The sequence below is a fragment of the Gigantopelta aegis genome, chromosome 9 (assembly GCF_016097555.1).
Source record: "Gigantopelta aegis isolate Gae_Host chromosome 9, Gae_host_genome, whole genome shotgun sequence".
Lineage (NCBI taxonomy): Eukaryota > Metazoa > Mollusca > Gastropoda > Neomphalida > Peltospiridae > Gigantopelta > Gigantopelta aegis.
In genome coordinates this window covers 58,617,689-58,638,565 of record NC_054707.1, presented here as the reverse complement: position 1 = coordinate 58,638,565, position 20,877 = coordinate 58,617,689, and the positions used below count along the sequence as shown (strand labels likewise).

The 20,877-nt window shown below is 34.6% G+C and overlaps 1 protein-coding gene across 1 annotated transcript; it reads right to left on the bottom strand.

The window, feature by feature from the left end:
* Positions 1-3,260: 3,260 nt before the first annotated feature.
* On the bottom strand, positions 3,261-13,076 carry LOC121381989 (di-N-acetylchitobiase-like). Its single transcript, XM_041511442.1, has 7 exons — positions 12,868-13,076; positions 10,606-10,750; positions 9,704-9,915; positions 7,719-7,902; positions 5,875-5,978; positions 4,726-4,887; positions 3,261-3,895 (listed from the first exon to the last, which is right to left on the bottom strand). Exons 1-7 carry the CDS (start codon positions 12,991-12,993, stop codon positions 3,698-3,700), a joined length of 1,131 nt encoding a protein of 376 aa, XP_041367376.1. The 5' UTR covers positions 12,994-13,076; the 3' UTR covers positions 3,261-3,697.
* Positions 13,077-20,877: the final 7,801 nt, after the last annotated feature.

Here is a 20,877-nt window from a genome sequence, read left to right as displayed (position 1 = left end):
CACCCGTTATATATAATAGCCATCACATTTAACCATTTTATTAAATAACTATACGATTATACTTGTTGATATTAAGCAATAATGTGCATTATATATCATTGAATATGCATACCAGGTCAAATGCCTTGATTGTCTCTTCCTTTAAGACTATTTTTCTTAAAAGGCCATTGATCCTCAACAGTAACCAGTTTAATGGTAAAATAATACTAAACTATAAAATTTGAAGGCAATACTAGAATAATATTTCACTTCACATGTTAAAATTCTTATGATTTCACGTATCATTAATAATAATACATTGTACAAAATTTGATTACATTGGAAAATGACCAGGAAACTGTTTGGATTCATTTTATAAGTATATAAAAAAAAAAATCAATATTTGTTTCCACTTAATTCTTGTCAATTTTGTTTATTTGTTTTTTGATTGCACTGCTAAATACAGTTCAGTTTGACAGTATAAAATACTCTGTATATTACTGTATAATACCGTGAAAACACTACCACACAAATTACTACGGTATAATGTTACATGTAGTTAAAGGAATGTAATAAAGTATATACTGTTTAATATCGGTACTGTAAAAGCACTACCACACAAATTACTATAACAATGAAATGTTACATGTAGTTAAAGGAATGTAATAAAGTATATACTGTATAATACCGGTACTGTAAAAACACTACCACACAAATTACTATAACAATGAAATGTTACATGTAGTTAAAGGAATGTAATAAAGTATACACTGCATAATACCGGTACTGTAAAAACACTACCACACAAATTACTATAACAATGAAATGCTACATCTAGTTAAAGAAATGTAATAAAGTATACACTGCATAATACCGGTACTGTAAAAACACTACCACACAAATTACTATAACAATGAAATGCTACATCTAGTTAAAGGAATGTAATAAAGTATATACTGTATAATAAATTACTATAACAATGAAATGTTAATATCTAGTTAAAGGAATGTAATAAAGTATATACTGTATAATACCGGTACTGTAAAAGCACTACCACACAAATTACTATAACAATGAATTGTTACATCTAGTTAAAGGAATGTAATAAAGTACAGTAAATACAATAATTGATCATCCATCAATCTATTTAATAAAATATATAGAGGTTATTACCAGAGTGTTTTTCAGTATCGTCAATATCATGTATTAGGAATAAAAATTGTATTATGCGAGCCTCTGGTGAGGGTAATAATCTCTTTATCATATAATCTCAAGCTTAATACAACATGTTTTTGTAAACTGTACATGCAACTTTAATTCCAGTTTACCATTACTAGATATTCAAATGACGTAAGAATATGTGGTGCTGTGTATTTTTGAATGGAAATGAAGTCAAACTCGAATGACATCATTTTGGATGTCCTTACATCAAAACAAACTAGGGCTTAACGTTTTTTTGTTTTCTGAACGCTGGACAGCTTTCAGTGTCAAATTGCCATTGAAATGTTTTTATTCGATAACTATGAATGCATACGTCAATTATGGAGTGTCACACATGTATGTTTGCTTAAATGTCAATAAACATAGTGTCGTGACCTCGATTAATTTAAATCTAATTTGTAAAGTTATCAAAAGTTATCTTAAAGTATGTGATCTTAAAAATATCACATACTTTGATTGTACTGAAAATGTAAGATATTATATGATAAGAATTGTTATCAAACATCTGCAGCCAAATGATACTGCAATACAACACGGCACTTACGATTACTTTTTCACTGGATGGTTGGACATAATATTATCAGGATAATAATAAAATGTTTCAACAACACAAAAGTTAAACAATATATCTGGCTTGATTCGACATATATACCAGGTAAACATTTTCTCGGGGCTATTTCAGAATTGCTCACATGAAAGGGAAGGCAATGTTTTTTTTTGGGGGGGGGGGTTTCACCCATTACCCACAAAACTAAATTTTGTTTAAAGTAAGAAAAAAAGAAATAATAATTAAAGTCTCTCGTGCCATTTTTCACAGCTCTTTACACTGTGTTGTAACTTAACTTTAGAATCTTTATATTGATGTTGATGATCAGTTCATTTATGTATTTACACCCAGTAGCTGATTTATTTTTTGGTGCTGGGGTGTTGTTAAATATTCATTAATTCATTGATTTTTAATGTGATCTACTCTGGAATAGCCCTTAAAGATACACAATATTAAAGTGTTAGTACATAATTAATAAGAAGCTGATCAACAAGCAGTATTAAAGGTGCTATCTCAAGTTGTAAACTTTTAAACTTTAATTTGCTATGAAATATAAACATTATACTTTCAACTATATACCGGTACTCATTTAAAATTGCAAGCAAATAATTTAATTTTCTGATAGAAAACAACTTTTGATAGGGAATCTTTAGAGGACGACTAATGAAACTTGGCATGTTCATAGGAGGAAAACACTATAATATTACGTCAGACGGATGTTACCAACACGTTTGATGTTTTTATTTTGCAAATCATCTGTCTCTAGCTGCTGAAATAGGCAACTTAGCCAATTTAGTGGATTGTCCAATTTTATAACATTTGAAAAGACAAGAACCTAGTTTTATTACATACCTATTCAATCTTACTATAGTGATAAAGACATTTTCAAACCATGTGATAAATTTATCTTGCATCACACATGTGCAATCTGGACCGGAACTTGTAAATAGGGAATTCCCTTTTTATTTTCAATAGCGTTAGCGCCTTTTTGTTACTGACGTCATGTATGATTTACAAATTACGTCCCGTCATATTTAAAACATTACACAAGATTGCTGCAGAGTGTTGATTCTTAACGTTAAAAAAATCCATAAAAGGAGGATTTATTAATACATTTAAGAAAGTGTAGTTATGACATTAAATTAAAAAAAAAAATTGTAAAAAATAAAAGAACGTATGTAATAAATACAGAACTTCACATATGTTGTTTTCTCTTCCTATCTATTGCACTTGTTAATTTAGCAAAAGAACATACCACTCAACCGCTACATAGTCTCGTGGTATATATTTTTGCACAAATAAACTCGTGCAATAGATAGGAAGCCAAAACAATGTATGTGAAGTTTTATATATGTACTGAACACAACTCTGTACACAATATACATTTCCATTTCAACTTATGCTGATATCCAATTAAGGTTCAAGCACACTGTCCTGGGCACACACCTCAGCTATCTGGTCTGTCCAGGACAGAGGGTTAGTGGTTAGTGAGAAAGTAGAGGGTGTAGTGGTCTTACACCTACCCACTCAGTTGTTAAAATTCACTCTGGGTGGGAGCCGGTACCGAGCTGTGAACCCTGTACCTACCAGCTTGTAGTCTGATGGCTTAACCACTGTGCCACTGAGGCCGGTTGTAGCTCACAGGTACACTAATTACCAGTTAGGGTTGCATTACCAACTGTGATAACATTTTAATAGATGAAACAGAATGTTTTCATCTATCATCTGTATACATGTCACATAAATATTTGTTAACTATAATGCAAATACTATTACTTTTAAAGATTTGAACTTAAATGGCAATAAATTAAAAAATAGAAAAAAGAAAGAAAAAAGTGGATGAAATGACCAGGGATGAAAAAAATAGTGGATGATATGATCTGGAACCACCGAGGCTGGTTATAAATGTAACAATAGCAAAACAATAGGCACTAATTTTGAGCACCAAGCTCAACGTGGGTATTTCGGGACCATGTTCCACATCTTGGTGCGCCACTTGATTGCAGACGGTGTGTCGCCATAGTCCAGACAGTCGACGTTCCACACACCGACACCTCTCAAACCAATCTTGTCAGCCAGCTGGTACTTCAGAGAGAGACTTTCCGGGTCATCATACCAAACCTCGTAATACTCGCCACTTGTTGTATTCTGTCAACGAGAATAAATGAATAAGGGAAGAATTTTGTTTTTGTTTAACGACATCACTAGAGCACATTGATTAATTAATCATCGGCTATTGGATGTCAAACATTTGGTAATTCTGACAAGTAGTCATCAGAGAAAACCCGTTACATTTTTCCTAATGCAGCAAGGGATCTTTTATATTCACCATCCCACAGACAGGATAGCACATATCACGGCCTTTAATATACCAGTCGTGGCGCACTGGCTGGAACGAGAAATAGCCCAATGGGCCTGCCGATGAGGATCAATCCCAAATCGACCGCACATCATAAACTAATAAGGACTTCCAGAATTTATCACAAATGGTTATTGTTTTCAAAAGAAATATTAAAATTTTAATATATTTTTTTTAATAATAAAATTAATTTGTTAAATAGACAGTTCATGGTGAATATTTCTACTCTGGGACTAGGTCTTCATCCTATGTCGAAATTTCCACGACCTTGGATGTACTTTTTTCTATCCCACATGACCACATATCATGGAGTCTTATATTAACAGTGATAATCAACCGAAGGATATAGACTCTTTTTATGTATCAAACAAACTGAAATGTTTTAACAATCAAAACTATTTTCAAAGCAATATATTAATGTTAAATATAACATTAAAATTCACATAATATAAAGACAATTAATATTTTTATTTATTTATTAACATAATTAAATCTAGTAATAAATGTATGCTTCAATTTCTATCAAAAAGAAATGTTTTTTCCTAATATGTGTTACAATATAATTAGGCGCCAGAAAGATCGACAGATTCATTTTAATAACCATAGAAGGTAACTGTACCTTTTGGTAAAAATAAGGAGTTAGTGTATTTTTGTCCCATATTCTCTTGGATGTTGATGCTTCCATCATTGGAATAATGACTCGAAAGTCAAACTGCTTCCCTGCCGCATCACTGCAATTCACACCACGGAAAGGAACTTTGGCAATTTCGCATTTTTTGGTCTGAAATATTACCAGGTGCACACAAGGAACATTAAACAAAAGTATAATCTAGAACAAACAATAAATCTACTATATTTTGCAATATTTTAAATTTCAAATGAAGCAAATATAGAAAATGAAAATGATTAAAAAAAAATTTTTATCTAGGAATTAAACTGTCAAATATTTAGCAATTGTGACGTATGTTTAGAGAAGAAACCAGATGATTCCAGGATACTCTCAATTAGCAGCAGAAGGTTTTTTTTTTAATACACTTTCTTTGAGAGGATAGCATATATTACAGCTTTTGATATGTCAGTTGTTGTTTAACATCAAAGGTGAAAAGTCAATCCTATATAACACCTCATATGTGAGCTCAGCCATTTAATTAGACATTTTCAAGTCACCGGGTAAATGCAGGCTGGTTACACAATCTGAGCTGCCTGATTAAAATTAGCTTATCTGGCAACAAATAATAACAAGCATATTAATGAAGAAACTAAGTATATCTGTCTTAAAGTAGGTTGAGTGAACAATATTAACGTGAAATTAAACAAGAAGCCTGTTAGCACAGAAATTTCTGCTATTTTCTCTTTTTTTTCTCTCTCTCTCTCTCTTTTTTTTTTAAAGATTATTAAAGTTAATAGAATAGTTTTTTTAATTCTAGGTGTCAGAACTATCCAATCAAAATTCTAGGAGGTGATGGACTGTAAAATGTTTAATGTTAACCATCAATTTTAATTATTTAAAAAATTTCAAATAAGCTTTAATATAATCAGGGTTGAACTCATTCATTCTCTCAACCAAGTGTTAAAATAACCAAATAGCCATAGTTGAAAAATGTGCTGAGGTGTCATTAAACAAATATTCCTTTCCTGTCCTTTTTTGCTCTAGAAAATTCCTGTCCCAAGTTTTAGAACAATAGAATCAAAACTCTAGATGGAGATAAACATCAAAGAAAAGGTTGCCAGATAATCAGAAAACTAAAAAGAAATAAAATAATCATACTTTTGTGTCAAAGTTCAGGCACTGGTATTTGTAGCCATACCACGGAACACCTAAAACTAGTTTATTTGGTGGAATCCGGGCATACTTCAGATAGCCTTGAAGTCCTGAAAAGGTTAAACAAAGTTGAAACTGATATAGATTACAGTTGCGAATAGGTGAATACACTAATTTGCTTAATCAAGTTGTCTATTAATTATTTTGTAAACTACTATCTTAATATACATCATAGAAAGTAATTATTATACTGCAAAAAATACCAGATATATAATTATACAATTTCATGTTTATGCAACAAATTGGTCAAATTTTTCTGTAGATTGTATAATGTGTGTTTATTTGACTCATAAATGGAAACATTTAATGCATGATAATAATGTTCCACAGACATGTTTACAGAGGGGATTTTGGGGGGGTGGAATCTCCCCTGCTCCAGGCAAATCTTCTTTTTCTCAATGTATATTCTGGAAGAGCATGACCCAATCCCCCTAAAAACTTTGTTCACTATGTACAGTCTAGATGCTTCCCTGCACAACTTCCTGCACATGCCACTGTTCCAGTGGTAGTGAACAACCAATGAAATATCATCATTTTCAAGCCAGCCAATCAGTGGCATGTAGCTCTGCCACTCACCAAATTCGCCAATTACAAATTTTAAGAATAATTGGTGAATTTTATTTTAATTTGGCAAACAAAAATAGTGTAATGATATTGATATTTTGTTGGAAAATAACTGCAGATTTGTATTTTTTAAAGACAATTTGGCGAAAATTTTTACTCACCCAGAGCTAGCCTGTGTTTCTGCCATCAGGGTAAAAGGGTATAATTACATACCCAAAAATAATTCTAGGGTAAAATTACGTACCCAAAATAAATCCTTTTTGGTTTTGGTTTTTTTTTTTGCACCATATCAATCTCTCACTTTGGGGTTTTAAGTTTCCAACAAAGACTTGGAGAAAAATTATGTGCAACTGAGTCACAAAATGCGCAAGTGTAAATATGAGACAAAACGGAACCTAGCATTGACTAAAACAGCACCAAAATCTATGGCTAAAATGTCCGGGTTAGGGTAAAATAAAAAATAAAAATGAGTTTGTTTAAAACGTTAAATAATTGTATTTCGGTGTAGACCTGCACATGAGAGGGCAGGATTGGTAGTTATGAATGGTTCCTGTTTATTATATGCAATAATAAGAATATGCTTAAAAGGTAGGCTACCATTTTAACCATACTGAGCCAATACTTTGAGGTACGTTTTTGCCAAATTGGTTCCATTTTCGCCAACGAAAATGGTTCATTTTTTTTGTAGTAATTCCATTTTAACCTGATCCCATTGGTTAAATTTCAGCCAACTATTTCTGGCTTACGTGTGCTAGACTTTGTTTTGTTTTTTTACTCAACACGTGACACCGAATGACCGTTTCGAGAACAGTCAAAATAGTTTGGGAAAGATTCCATCATTCGCTGTTGCTGAACGCAGCCTACTTCATGAATAATCGGGACTATTAATTCAAAAATATGAAGGCCAGTTTACAAATTTCCTGCCGACTGTTACATTCATCATTCATTCTCCTATGAAACATGGAAAATATCACCATGAGCTGGCCCGGATTTCAGACTCCAAGTGCCGGGAAATCGCTTCTCCGGACATCTACAAATCCATTTTTTCTATGGCCCAGACTCCCTTCCCAATAAGGCGCCTTCGCCTGCCAGCTCTGCAGTCACAAACTCATAACTACATACCCACATTATTTTTCCTGGCGGAAACCCTGCTAGCCCTGAGAAGCATTTATCGAAACAACATTAACCCCCTTATTTTAGCCCATATGTGTAAGAATAGACTATACCAGTCAGTGTTTTGTAGAATCCTGAGTTTGCCGCAGCTACACAGTCACCTAATATCTGACTCTGCTCATCATATGACATTACAAACAGGAAGTCACTAACTGTTGACAGGACAGGGTAGTCGTAGCAACGATTATCAATACACCTGTCATGGTCCAAGGGACTCCATGCTACATCTACAGTGACCTACATAAATGAAAAATATTTATTATAGAACATTTAGTTACATATCTTAAAATATCAGTGAAATAAAAGTGTTATCAGTCACTTAGCGACAATAACACATTTTAGAGTAAAAAGTTCACTATTTTACTCTAAAATGTGTTATCATCACTGTAGAAAGTGTTATCTTCACTAAGAAGGCCGGAACTATTTTGCTGCTGGCATTTTAAAAATAAAGGTAAATTGCCAAAAGTTATATAATAAATAGAAAATTTCATGTTGTTTGTCAAATATGATTTATATCTCACCTCATGAAGTTTGCAATCATATCACACTCATAGCGCAAGCGCGACTCATGAGATATGATTGCAAACTTCACTTGATGAGATATAAATCATATTTGACAAAAAAAATGAAATAAACAAAGTGGTAAATTCCATTTAATAGCAAAACATGTTATATTGTTGAAAAGAAAAATGTTTTATTTATACCGACCTTGGTGGTGGTCATGGTTAGGCCATTGGACATAAGGCTGGTAGGTACTGGGTCTGCAGCCCGGTACCGCCTCCCACCCAGAGCAAGTTTTAACGACTCAATGGGTAGGTGTAAGACCATTACACCCTCTTCTCTCTTACTAACCCTCTGTCCTGGACAGACAGCCCAGATAGCTGAGGTGTGTGCCCATTTCAGCATGCTTGAACTTTAATTGGATATAAGCATAAAATAAGTTGAAATGAAATGAAATGAAATGTTTTATTTGTTATAGTGACACTAAATATTTTTGATGTTTCACACATTAATTTTATACATACCAATTTGTTTTTTAATATGATAATGTTTTTGATTCCTTCATTCATTACAGGCCACTCAACAATTATATGATGCTCTGGGGAGGGTGAATCATAGGAATCAGGAAGGAAGGAAATGTTTTATTTAATGACGCATTCAACACATTTTTATATACGGTTATATGGCATCGGACATATGGTTAAGGACCACACAGATATTGAGAGAGGAAAACCTATTGTCGCCACTTCATGGACTACTCTTTTCGATTAGCAGCAAGGGATCTTTTATATGCACAATCCCATAGACAGGATAGCACATACCACAGCCTTTGATATACCAGTTGTGGTGCACTGGCTAGAGCGAGAAATAGCCCAATGGGTCCATAGAAGTGTTTGTCAAAAGCTTTTAAAATCATGTGGTATAAATTGCAAGTATGTCAATAAACTACAGTGAAACCCCTCTAAACCGGACACACTTGGGACCAAGTAAAATGTCCGGTTCTAAGAGGTATCCGGTTTAGAGAGGTAAAGTTCTTTACTGATTTTTAAAAAAGGACGTGGAAAATGTCAGTTTTGAGGGAATTCCAGTTTTAAAAGGTTTCACTGTATATGTAATACTATTATAAAGAGAATAACTAGTTAATGACACCAAATATTGGCTTTATCCTGTGAAGGTAAGAATGGGAAATTCTGCTGAGTGGAATTTCTCATTTGGCCCGAACAGGATATGACGTCATTAACTAGTTATTATCTTTCTCCTGCAGACCATAAAAATTAAGCGGAAAAGCTATTATTTCTGTTATTTCTGCCACAATGTACTATGACCAGGAGGTCAAATGAATGATTTGGTAATGTAGCTATGCATGTGATGTCATATGAGGCAAAGTCTAGCAGAATATTACTTTGCCTTATCCATCATCATATTCTGTCAATAGAAACGGTGCTTGCAGGATAAATAACTCTCATACTACATTCTGAACTGTATATAACCACGCAGCTAAAATACCAGTAGCTAGTTATGAATGATGTATGTTTACCTGGTAGTTTGGCAAAACATTCTTAAAAGCCTGGTTCGTTTCATTAACCAAGTCGGTGAAAGCTTGTTTCAGGTCTGGTTTGTTGTGTGGAATGGCAGACTCAAAATCAATATTAATTCCATCCAGAAAATTGTCCCGAACAAGTTTGAGCTGCGAGGAAATCCACCTTTTTCTGTCGTCTACATTTGTCAAATTGTTGACAGGAAGACTTCCTAAAATAAAACAATATAGTAAAACATATGGCTCTCCATATCAAGAAAACTTTATGTATAGGACTCCAGAAAATGTATCAAGAAGATGTAGTCCTGGTGGGGTGTGGGGATTTTAAAGAAACCCCCACTCCACCCATCCCGACTAATTGTAAAAAGTGTTTAAGCTATTTACATAGATATCCAGGAATAATGTACAGTCGACAAAATGGTCCACCAGGTTGATATTCGAAACCCTCACCTCCCAGGTCTAGACCAACTGGTACACCCTAGATATATTGGTGAATTTAGGGACAATGAAGTGGAGTGCTAGCTGGAGTTAAAATGGATCAAATAATCACACCACTTCCCATTCCAACCAACTGGTATGTCAAAGGCTATGGTATGTACTATTCTGCTTGTGCCAAACTTAGAACTCTACATAAACATTCAACATCAACTTGTCTTTGGTCAACGAAACATATGCTCAATTAAAATAAACCTATCGAACATATATATCACAACATTATATTCACAACTAAATGATCTTTTATATATTTTAATTTTCAGATGACTTGTCCAGATGGACAAGCTGTTGGAACAATTATTTATTTGTTCTAAACCCAAGAAAAATTGATCCGCAAAAATGTCTGATTAATCAAAGTATCATATGACATAGTTAAATAAATAACTGTGTCCTGTTCAAATCCTCACCTATCGTAACCACCCTGGCGTCATGTTTATGAGCAAAACACATCAACTGTGGACTAACATAGCCCACCATTATCACTGTGGTAACCTTCGTCCAGTCAAACCTACTCCATGTCTGCTTGATGTCATGTAGAGAGAACATGAAAACCTGGAAATAAAAAACAAATACTTAGTATTATACTAGTAACATTCCACTTTGTTCCAGAGCTTGAATTTAATGGCGGCCATGAAGCAAATTGCCACAATTTCCAAGTCATATTCTTCAATGCCCTGAAAATTAAACAGAGTATCATTTATCAAATCTAAAAACATTTCTGTTTAATTTTGCATATTATGCTAGGTGCATACTACCAACTGTCACAACAGAGTTGGCCGATCTCTACAACGGTTCAGTTGCTAGTCCGAACACTCTTACAACTCTATTCTCATTGTATACAATGTCTACACCCTATTAGTTATTAATCTGAGGGCACCAGTCATAATTCGGGAGTGGGGTAAATTACAATGCAACTGTTGAGTTGGACAACTCCTTCTTGACAGTTGGTAGTCTGAGTTCAGCATTAGTAATTGGTCATTATACTTGAACACAACTCTTGAAAGTTGCTTTATTACAAAAACATGAAACTGTGCATACTTGTTTATTTTGATTGAGTGCTGTTGTCTTATATTAAGAAACTTAATGAAGTTTGCCTAATGGTCTGGCCTTCTATCCATAAAGCCCCCCCCCCCCCCCTCCCCACACACACACCAAATCTCCATCAACCTAGACCAAATGGCCTTGCCCTGTTATAAATTTCTAAATACATGGTCTATAGTTATTCGACACATGTTGAGGTTTATCTTGATTAACAGTACTCCACTGATGATGGATGGTGTCAGTCTAGTGGTTAAAACATCAAACGTACGTATGGTTGATAATCTATTGCCATATCGAGATTCACATCCATGACCATTTCTGGTACCAGCATCCACCCTTATTACATATTAAATACATTTTATTGTCTAGGTTATCAGTGACTGTATATTCAGTGGGCAAGTGACAGGCCACACACGGACTTCTCTCTCAGTAACCACCAACAGTTAATAACCATTAACCCACTGTCCTGGACAGGCAACACAGTGTGCCATTAACCCACTGTCCTGGACAGGCAACACAGTGTGTGCCATGGCAGCATGCTTGAACAATAACCCTAAAACAAGTTACAAAAATTAAAGCATGTGTTAATGGAAAAATAAGGATAGTGTGCACAGACACACATAGTAACACGTTAAATAACTGTGATGGTTTTTTTTTTTTTATAACTATAAATTATTTTATTTTGTTTAATCATGTATATATTTAGGTGTTCATTATTCTTATCATTAGCTTTATTATTGCTGAGTCACCAGACTGTCTTTATATCTATACAATTATTATATGTAACATTATGTATAAATGGAGTTATGGAATGATCTTGACAGTTTAACTCAAAATGAACCATGTCTGCGTACCTATAAAAAATTAATAAAAAAGGGAAATCCCAATCCTTCATCTACTCTCTATCTTTATGGAAATCATAAATGTAACATTATCCATTGTCAGCTTCGTAACTATGCTAGCAATTTAAACTATCATTTATTTTTAAGCCATCTTTCTGATAGCCCAAGCTGTGCATGTGGAGATAACTGTGAAGATAATTTTCATTATGTTTATGTCTGCCCTCTGTTCATCAGACAAAGATATGATTTATTTGCATCGTTACGGAATTACCTTGATATCTTAGACATTGATCTACTACTATCCGTGTCAATAAACCTACCAATTGAAGAAAACAATTTAATTTTTAACGCAGTACATACATGTAAATATATTGCTGAAAGTAAGAGATTTGAGTTGAATTAACTTATTATTCTGATCTTACTGCCTCATATAAGGTTAGCTCCAACAATAGGATCATTACTATCATATTTTTTCTTAACTATCCCATTTCTATTCTATCTATTCTCTACCTTTTATTACTATATATTAAAAAATATTAATTATGTTAAATATTTTATGCCATTAGACATTGTTATTATGCTTTAGATATATATGATTATGAATATTGTCTGATGTCCATTTTGTTTAGGAGAGCACTTATATAGGCTCTGCCTATTGTTTCTTTTTTTATCAATAAAATATCTCAAAACAATTATGTATAAATCACATGTAGCACGGTAATAAAACATTTGTATTGTTCCAGTCCAAATTCCGGTTCGGTTTTGACCACCTTTTGATCCACCCACCTCTTTTCTCGTTGTATTTTTCACTGGTTCACATAATTGCTTGGTCTCACATGGACATTGAGATTTTACAACAGAACTGTTTAAAAATACACAATATAAACCTAAGAACAGTACACGCAAAATCATTTTCTTCGTCTTTTCTTTTTTTTGCGATTCCTAGCCTACTTTCGATTAACGCAACCACAACCAGTTTCCCAATCGAATGCGATATACCGAGCGGATTCTAGCAGCCAATTCCTAGCATTCAATTACGCTAGCAGACAATTTCAGCAAACACGCATGGCGACGTTCTAAACACCGGACTCATATGCCTTTCGGTTGTTACCTGTATTTTCCGCACTTTTTAAACAAACTGTTATGCTAATTATTAGCATTGACTGTAACTTAAGAATTTTAGAGTTTTAAAGAGTATCTTTATATAAAAAATAACACAAAAACAAAATAACTACCAAGACTCATTTTCATAGTCTTATTGTTCCTAATATCCGTATAAATACAAATGTCCCTTTAATATCTGAAGTATCACTTTAAAATCGTTCTGTATTACGGTAATATGGGGTGTCCAACAAGTTTCGTATAGACCAAAACGCAACACACATAAAAGGGACAGCAGATGGATGAAATTAATATTTATAAAAAATAAATAAACGTATTTAAGAATAGAATCAAGTAGCGTTTTAAAAGTCTCTATGTTCTATACTAAGATGGGTATCCCTACTACATACCCATAAAGGCCACACCCCGTCAAATTCTTTATAACGGCTTCCAGAAAAAGGGTGGAGTTTCGAATATCGCAATTTCTATACAAACTACACGTATTTCCTGGCCACTCTGTAATAAGAATCAAGTAGCATTTTAAAAGTCTGTATGTTCTATACTAAGATGGGTATCCTTACCACATACCCATATAGGCCACACCCCGTCAAATTCTTTATAACGGCTAGTAGACACAGGGTGAAATTTCGAATATCGTAATTTCTATACAAACTACACGTATTTCCCGGCCACTCTGTAATAAGAATCAAGTAGCATTTTAAAAGTCTGTATGTTCTATACTAAGATGGGTATCCTTACCACATACCCATATAGGCCACACCCCGTCAAATTATTTATAACGGCTAGCAGACACAGGGTGAAATTTCGAATATCGTAATTTCTATACAAAATACACATATTTCCCGGCCACTCTGTAATAAGAATCAAGTAGCGTTTTAAAAGTCTGTATGTTCTGTACTAAGATGGGTATCCCTACCACATACCCATATAGGCCACACCCCGTCAAATTCGTTATAACGGCTAGCAGACACAGAGTGAAGTTTCTACTATCGCAATTTCTATACAAAATAGACATATTTCGCGGCCGCTCTGTCTATACTAAGATGGGTATCCCTTCTATATACCCATATACGTCACACCCCGTCAAATTATTTATAGCGGCTAGCATACATAGGGTGAAATTTTGAATATCACAATTTCTATACAAAATACACGTATTTCTCGGTCGCTCTGTAATAAAAATCATGTAGCGATTTAACAGCCTGTATGGTCTATACTAAGATGGGTATCCCTTCTACATACCCATATAGGCCACACCCCGTCAAATTCTTTATAACAGCAAGCAGACAGAGGGTAAAGTTTCTACTATCGCAATTCTATGTGAATGAAAATATAGAAATTTATCTGGTCATCATATCGTGTCAATTAATGTAGCGATTGGAAAATAAATCGCCATATTTATCAATATAGACGCTTTTGTTGGTCTCTCTGTACTTACTATCAAATACCATTTTAAAAGTGTAAATGGCCCCAAGGAAGATTGGTGATACTGCTACATATCCACATAGGACATATCCCGCCACTCTTTATATCGACCAGCACACGCTATTGTTGTGCTACAGTCCTTAGACAAGGCTTCTGATAATTCTCCAGACTACGAATCCATATAGACCTAGGCCAAACCCTGTGAAACTCCTATGTCCTCGGGGAAGATTGGTGATCCAGCTCCATACCCATGTAGGTCACACCCCGTCGCACTCTATATAACTACCAGCAGACGAAGGAATTCCTTTTCTCATCCTGACCATTTTGGCCTAAATAATAACAAAACAATGAATGCATTTTATACGACACACATGATCTTTATTGTAGACTTCTTCAAATATTGAAATTATTCAAATCATCTGTAATACAAATGAGTGTCCACGGAAATAACCTGTGATGTCACATTTCGGTAATTTTCATCATTACATTCCTTTGTTGGTGTGCTATTCGGCAGTTTACTTTTCTCCAAGTACCTACCGGGTTTAATACTGTAACCCATCTAAATATCGGCCTCTGTGATGTCTATTAAATGCTGATGTTTTCAAAGTATTTAATTCCAAATTAGCAAATCTTCTTTTCAGTTTATAACATCATAATATGGTTAGGTTCTTAATAAAACAAATAAAGATAAGTATGCGACATCACAGATTATTCCAGTGGACCCTTCAAGTAGAATGTAAAATACAACGCTGCAAAACAAACACATAAAATGAGTGTTAACTCTTATTTTGGCACTTTTGTTGAAATATTTACATTTCTAAAAACCGCAAATTCTGTTTTTTTATTTTGATACTAAAAATGTGGAAGTTCAGAACTTTTGAAGGCTCATGGGAGCAAATACACCAAAGTTTAATGATTAAACACCATATCTAGCTAAACACCCTTATAGCTTTCAACCATATCACACTGTACAACGGTCAGCAGGCACAGTTTTAAGTTTCTAACATCGCCATATCTATAAAATTATAATTACAGATTTTTGTCATCCTCATTATAACAAGCATCTAGTAAATTTCTAAAAAGTCTTTTAACTAATTTAAGGGGAAATCTGACTACCGCAAGCAGTGCCATTATATTGAGCAGTGGTGGAATCGTTAAGGTCTCACTACACAGATGACTTTCGGGTGAGAGTTCATTGATGACGTTCCACTATAGTTCCTAATTGTGACACATGTTATGGTTCACATATTCACTTTTAGGAAATGGTGAAGAATTAAAACAATATGCATGTTTAATGGTAAGCCTTCTGGCTGTATTTTGCCCATTTTATTTTGTAATATTGTGCATCGACCTTTTGGGACATGGGTATACAGCGCAAGTGACAGCCGGAGTGAATCGGTTAATGAACCACCTGTTCGGACCGGTACTACAGCCAGATGCGGTCATATAGCAAAAAACAGACGGAAATGTTCTCAATTTTGGAGTGAAAATAAATGCTTATATAATGTATGTTCACAATGGTGTATGTTGTTAGTGCCAACGAGAACCCGTTCTATGGGCAATCTTCGCTTGAAGTTGGGCAGTTTAACATGGGTTTCAATGGCAGATGACATCTGTGTAGTGAGACCTAACGTTAACTAGCAGAACGACAGTGGCGTGACGTCATTAAATATAAGAAATTTTTTCAATAACTTCGACCTATCCTATTTACAGAATAAAAGAATACCATATGGGCAGACGACTTCGTCCCTTGGTACTCATATTTGAAACTCAACTAGACCTACTAGATCAGTTACACACCTACTGTCAAGAATGTCATTTAATGGTTAAGCTGGAAAAAACTAACTCTATGAATATCCAAAATGAAAAACCAAAGCAAATTACATTCCAATATGGTGAAATGGAAGAAACACATAACATAAATGCATAAATATACACTAGGCTGCACAATTATTAATAATGGAAACTTAGGTACAACCAAAACAGACTTTGCAACAAAAGGACCTAAAACTCTATTTAGTCTTCAGAAGTCCTTCTCTGGTTTACCGCCACCACCCCAAATATATACAAAACTATTCGATTCACTAATCAAACCGATCTTACTCTATAACTACGAAGTCTGGGGTACAGAACTAAATAATAAAACAAAGACACAACTGAGACAAGCTATTAGACATATTGGAAACCTCTTGAAAAAGTACATACAAAATTCTGCAAATACAACTAGCAAGTAGGAAACAATGCAACAAATATCGCATGTAAAAGTGAACTAGGCCGATATCCATTAATAACTGTAATAAATACGAACATTTTAAGTTACTGGACACATCTAGAAAACCGCCGGAAGACACAGGGTGAAATTTCTAATTATAGGCTTCAATAATATCAATTAGTCTTTTATTACAGTCATGCTGTGTACTGTATAGCAATGTATAGCATAAGACCATTGAACACATTTACCTAATATTCGATACATAATAGTCTGTATATGTTACCTTCCAGAGCTATCCTCTCCACCTGGACATTTCTAAAGTTCTTTTTTAAAAAGTTCTTATGCCATGATCTTGTCCACACAATCACTGTTGACTTTCTTCGAGAGTTGCATATTAAATAGTCCACAGAGGGACTAAAAAGGGAAATATGAACAGTTTGGGGAAAAGATAACTCATGAAGAAGTAATGTTCGTTACATTTGATCTATTATATATATCCATTTCAGTGTGTAAACGAGGATTTAAACATAGCTTAAATACTTTTTACATTTGGTACTCTATAGGAGTAAAACAAAGTATTTAACTTTTAATTTTGAGTAAATAAAAAATTAAATACTTAAATACCTACCCCTACAGAGTACAGAATATAAACTGTAGTTAAGCTATTTTGAATCCTTCGCGCGCACACACACACACACACACACATACATACACACACACTCTCTCTCTCTCTCTCTCTCTCTGTCTCTCTCTCTCTCCAAAATAAACATATTTCTCTCTCTCTCTCTCTCTCTCTCTCTCTCTCTCTCTCTCTCTCTCTCTTTCTCTCTATCTCTCAACTCTCTCTCTCTCTCTCTCTCTCTCTCTCTCAATTTATATACAAAATACACATATTACTCGGCCGCTCTGTAATAAGAATCAAGTAGCGTTTTAAAAGCCTGTATGTTCTATACTAAGAAGGGTATCACTACTACACACCCATATAGGCCACACCCCGTCAAATTCTTTATAACGGCTAGCAGACACAGGGTGAAGTTTCTACTATCGCAATTTCTATACAAAATACACATATTTCTCGGCCGCTCTGTAATAAGAATCAAGTAGCGTTTTAAAAGCCTGTATGTTCTATACTAAGAAGGGTATCCCTACTACATACCCATATAGGCCACACCCCGTCAAATTATTTATAACGGCTAGCAGACACAGGGTGAAGTGTCTATTATAGCAATTTCTATACAAAATAGACATATTTCGCGGCCGCTCTGTAATAAGAATCAAGTAGCACTTTAAAAGCCTGTATGTTCTATACAAAGATGAGTATCCCTACCACATACCCAGTAGTAGGGATACCCTTCTTACTATAGAGCTTTTAAAAAGCTACTTGATTCTTATTACAGAGCGGCCGAGAAATATGTGTATTTTGTATAGAAATTGCGATACTCTAAATTTAACCCTGTGTCTGCTAGCCTTTATAAAGAATTTGACTGGGTTTGACCTATATGGGTATCTAGTAGTGATACCCATCTTAGTATACAACATATATGCTTTTAAAATGCTACTTGGTTCTTATTACAGAGCGGTCGAGAAATATATAGAAATTGAGATATTTGAAATTTCACCCTGTGTCTGCTAGCCGTTATAAAGAATTTGACAGGGTGTGGCCTATATGGGTATGTAGAAGGGATACCCATCTTAGTATAGACCATACAGGCTGTTAAATCGCTACTTGATTTTTATTACAGAGCGACCGAGAAATATGTGTATTTTGTATAGAAATTGTGATATTCAAAATTTCACCCTGTGTCTGCTAGCCGCTATAAAGAATTTGACGGGGTGTGGCCTATATGGGTATATAGAAGGGATACCCATCTTAGTATAGACCATAGAGGCTTTTAGAACGCTACTTGATTTTTAGTATAGAGCGGCCGAGAAATATGTGTATTTTGTATAGAAATTGCGATAGTAGAAACTTCACCCTGTGTCTGCTAGCCGTTATAAAGAATTTGACGGGGTGTGGCCTATATATGGGTATGTAGTAGGGATACCCTTCTTACTATAGAACATACAGTCTTTTAAAAAGCTACTTGATTCTTATTACAGAGCGGCCGAGAAATATGTGTATTTTGTATAGAAATTGCGATACTCTAAATTTAACTCTGTGTCTGCTAGCCTTTATAAAGAATTTGACTGGGTTTGACCTATATGGGTATCTAGTAGTGATACCCATCTTAGTATAGAACATATATGCTTTTAAAATGCTACTTGATTCTTATTACAGAGCGGTCGAGAAATATATAGAAATTGAGATATTTGAAATTTCACCCTGTGTCTGCTAGCCGTTATAAAGAATTTGACAGGGTGTGGCCTATATGGGTATGTAGAAGGGAATACCCATCTTAGTATAGACCATACAGGCTGTTAAATCGCTACTTGATTTTTATTACAGAGCGACCGAGAAATATGTGTATTTTGTATAGAAATTGTGATATTCAAAATTTCACCCTGTGTCTGCTAGCCGCTATAAAGAATTTGACGGGGTGTGGCCTATATGGGTATATAGAAGGGATACCCATCTTAGTATAGACCATAGAGGCTTTTAGAACGCTACTTGATTTTTAGTATAGAGCGGCCGAGAAATATGTGTATTTTGTATAGAAATTGCGATAGTAGAAACTTCACCCTGTGTCTGCTAGCCGTTATAAAGAATTTGACGGGGTGTGGCCTATATATGGGTATGTAGTAGGGATACCCTTCTTACTATAGAACATACAGTCTTTTAAAAAGCTACTTGATTCTTATTACAGAGCGGCTGAGAAATATGTGTATTTTGTATAGAAATTGCGATACTCTAAATTTCACCCTGTGTCTGCTAGCCTTTATAAAGAATTTGACTGGGTTTGACCTATATGGGTATTTAGTAGTGATACCCATCTTAGTATAGAACATATATGCTTTTAAAATGCTATTTGATTCTTACTACAGAGCGGTCGAGAAATATATGTATGTTGTATAGAAATTGAGATATTTGAAATTTCACCCTGTGTCTGCTAGCCGTTATAAAGAATTTGACGGGGTGTGGCCTATATGGGTATGTAGAATGAATACCCATCTTAGTATAGACCATACAGGCTGTTAAATCGCTAAATGATTTTTATTACAGAGCGACCGAGAAATATGTGTATTTTCTATAGAAATTGTGATATTCAAAATTTCACTCTGTGTCTGCTAGCCGTTATAAAGAATTTGATGGGGTGTGACGTATATGGGTATATAGAAGGGATACCCATCTTAGTATTGACAATAGAGGCTTTAAAAACGCTACTTGATTTTTAGTACAGAGCGGCTGAGAAATATGTGTATTTTGTATAGAAATTGCGATAGTAGAAACTTCACCCTGTGTCTGCTAGCCGTTATAAAGAATTTGACGGGGTGTGGTCTATATGGGTATATAGAAGGGATACCCATGTTAGTATAGACCATAGAGGCTTTTATAACGCTACTTGATTTTTAGTACAGAGCGGCCGAGAAATATGTGTATTTTGTATAGAAGTTGCGATAGTAGAATGGAATGGAATGGAAACTCGTTTAACGTGCCCATATCCACGAAGTTTCAGGCACGCCTACCACGGATCCGACCTCTGACTTCGCCAGTGGTGGGTTCCGTGGCAGGAGGATAGTAGTGACACCCTTCTTAGTATAGAACAAACATGCTCTTAAAACGCTACTTGATTCTTATTACAGAGCGGTCGAGAAATATGTGTATTTTGTATAGAAGGTGCGATAGTAAAAACTTCAATAAAACTATGAAAATTAATTTTGGTTTGTTTTTGTGTTAAGTTCTTAAGTTATAGTGAATACTAATAATTAGGATAACAGTGTACTTAAAAAAAAAGTGTGAAAATATAAGTAACAATCGAAAGGCGTACGAGTCCGGTGTTTAGAACGTCGCCATGTGTGTCTGCTGCAATTGTCTGCTAGCGTAAATGGCTGCTAGAAATTGGCTGCTAGAATCGCTGATCGGCAGTCAATGCGGATGA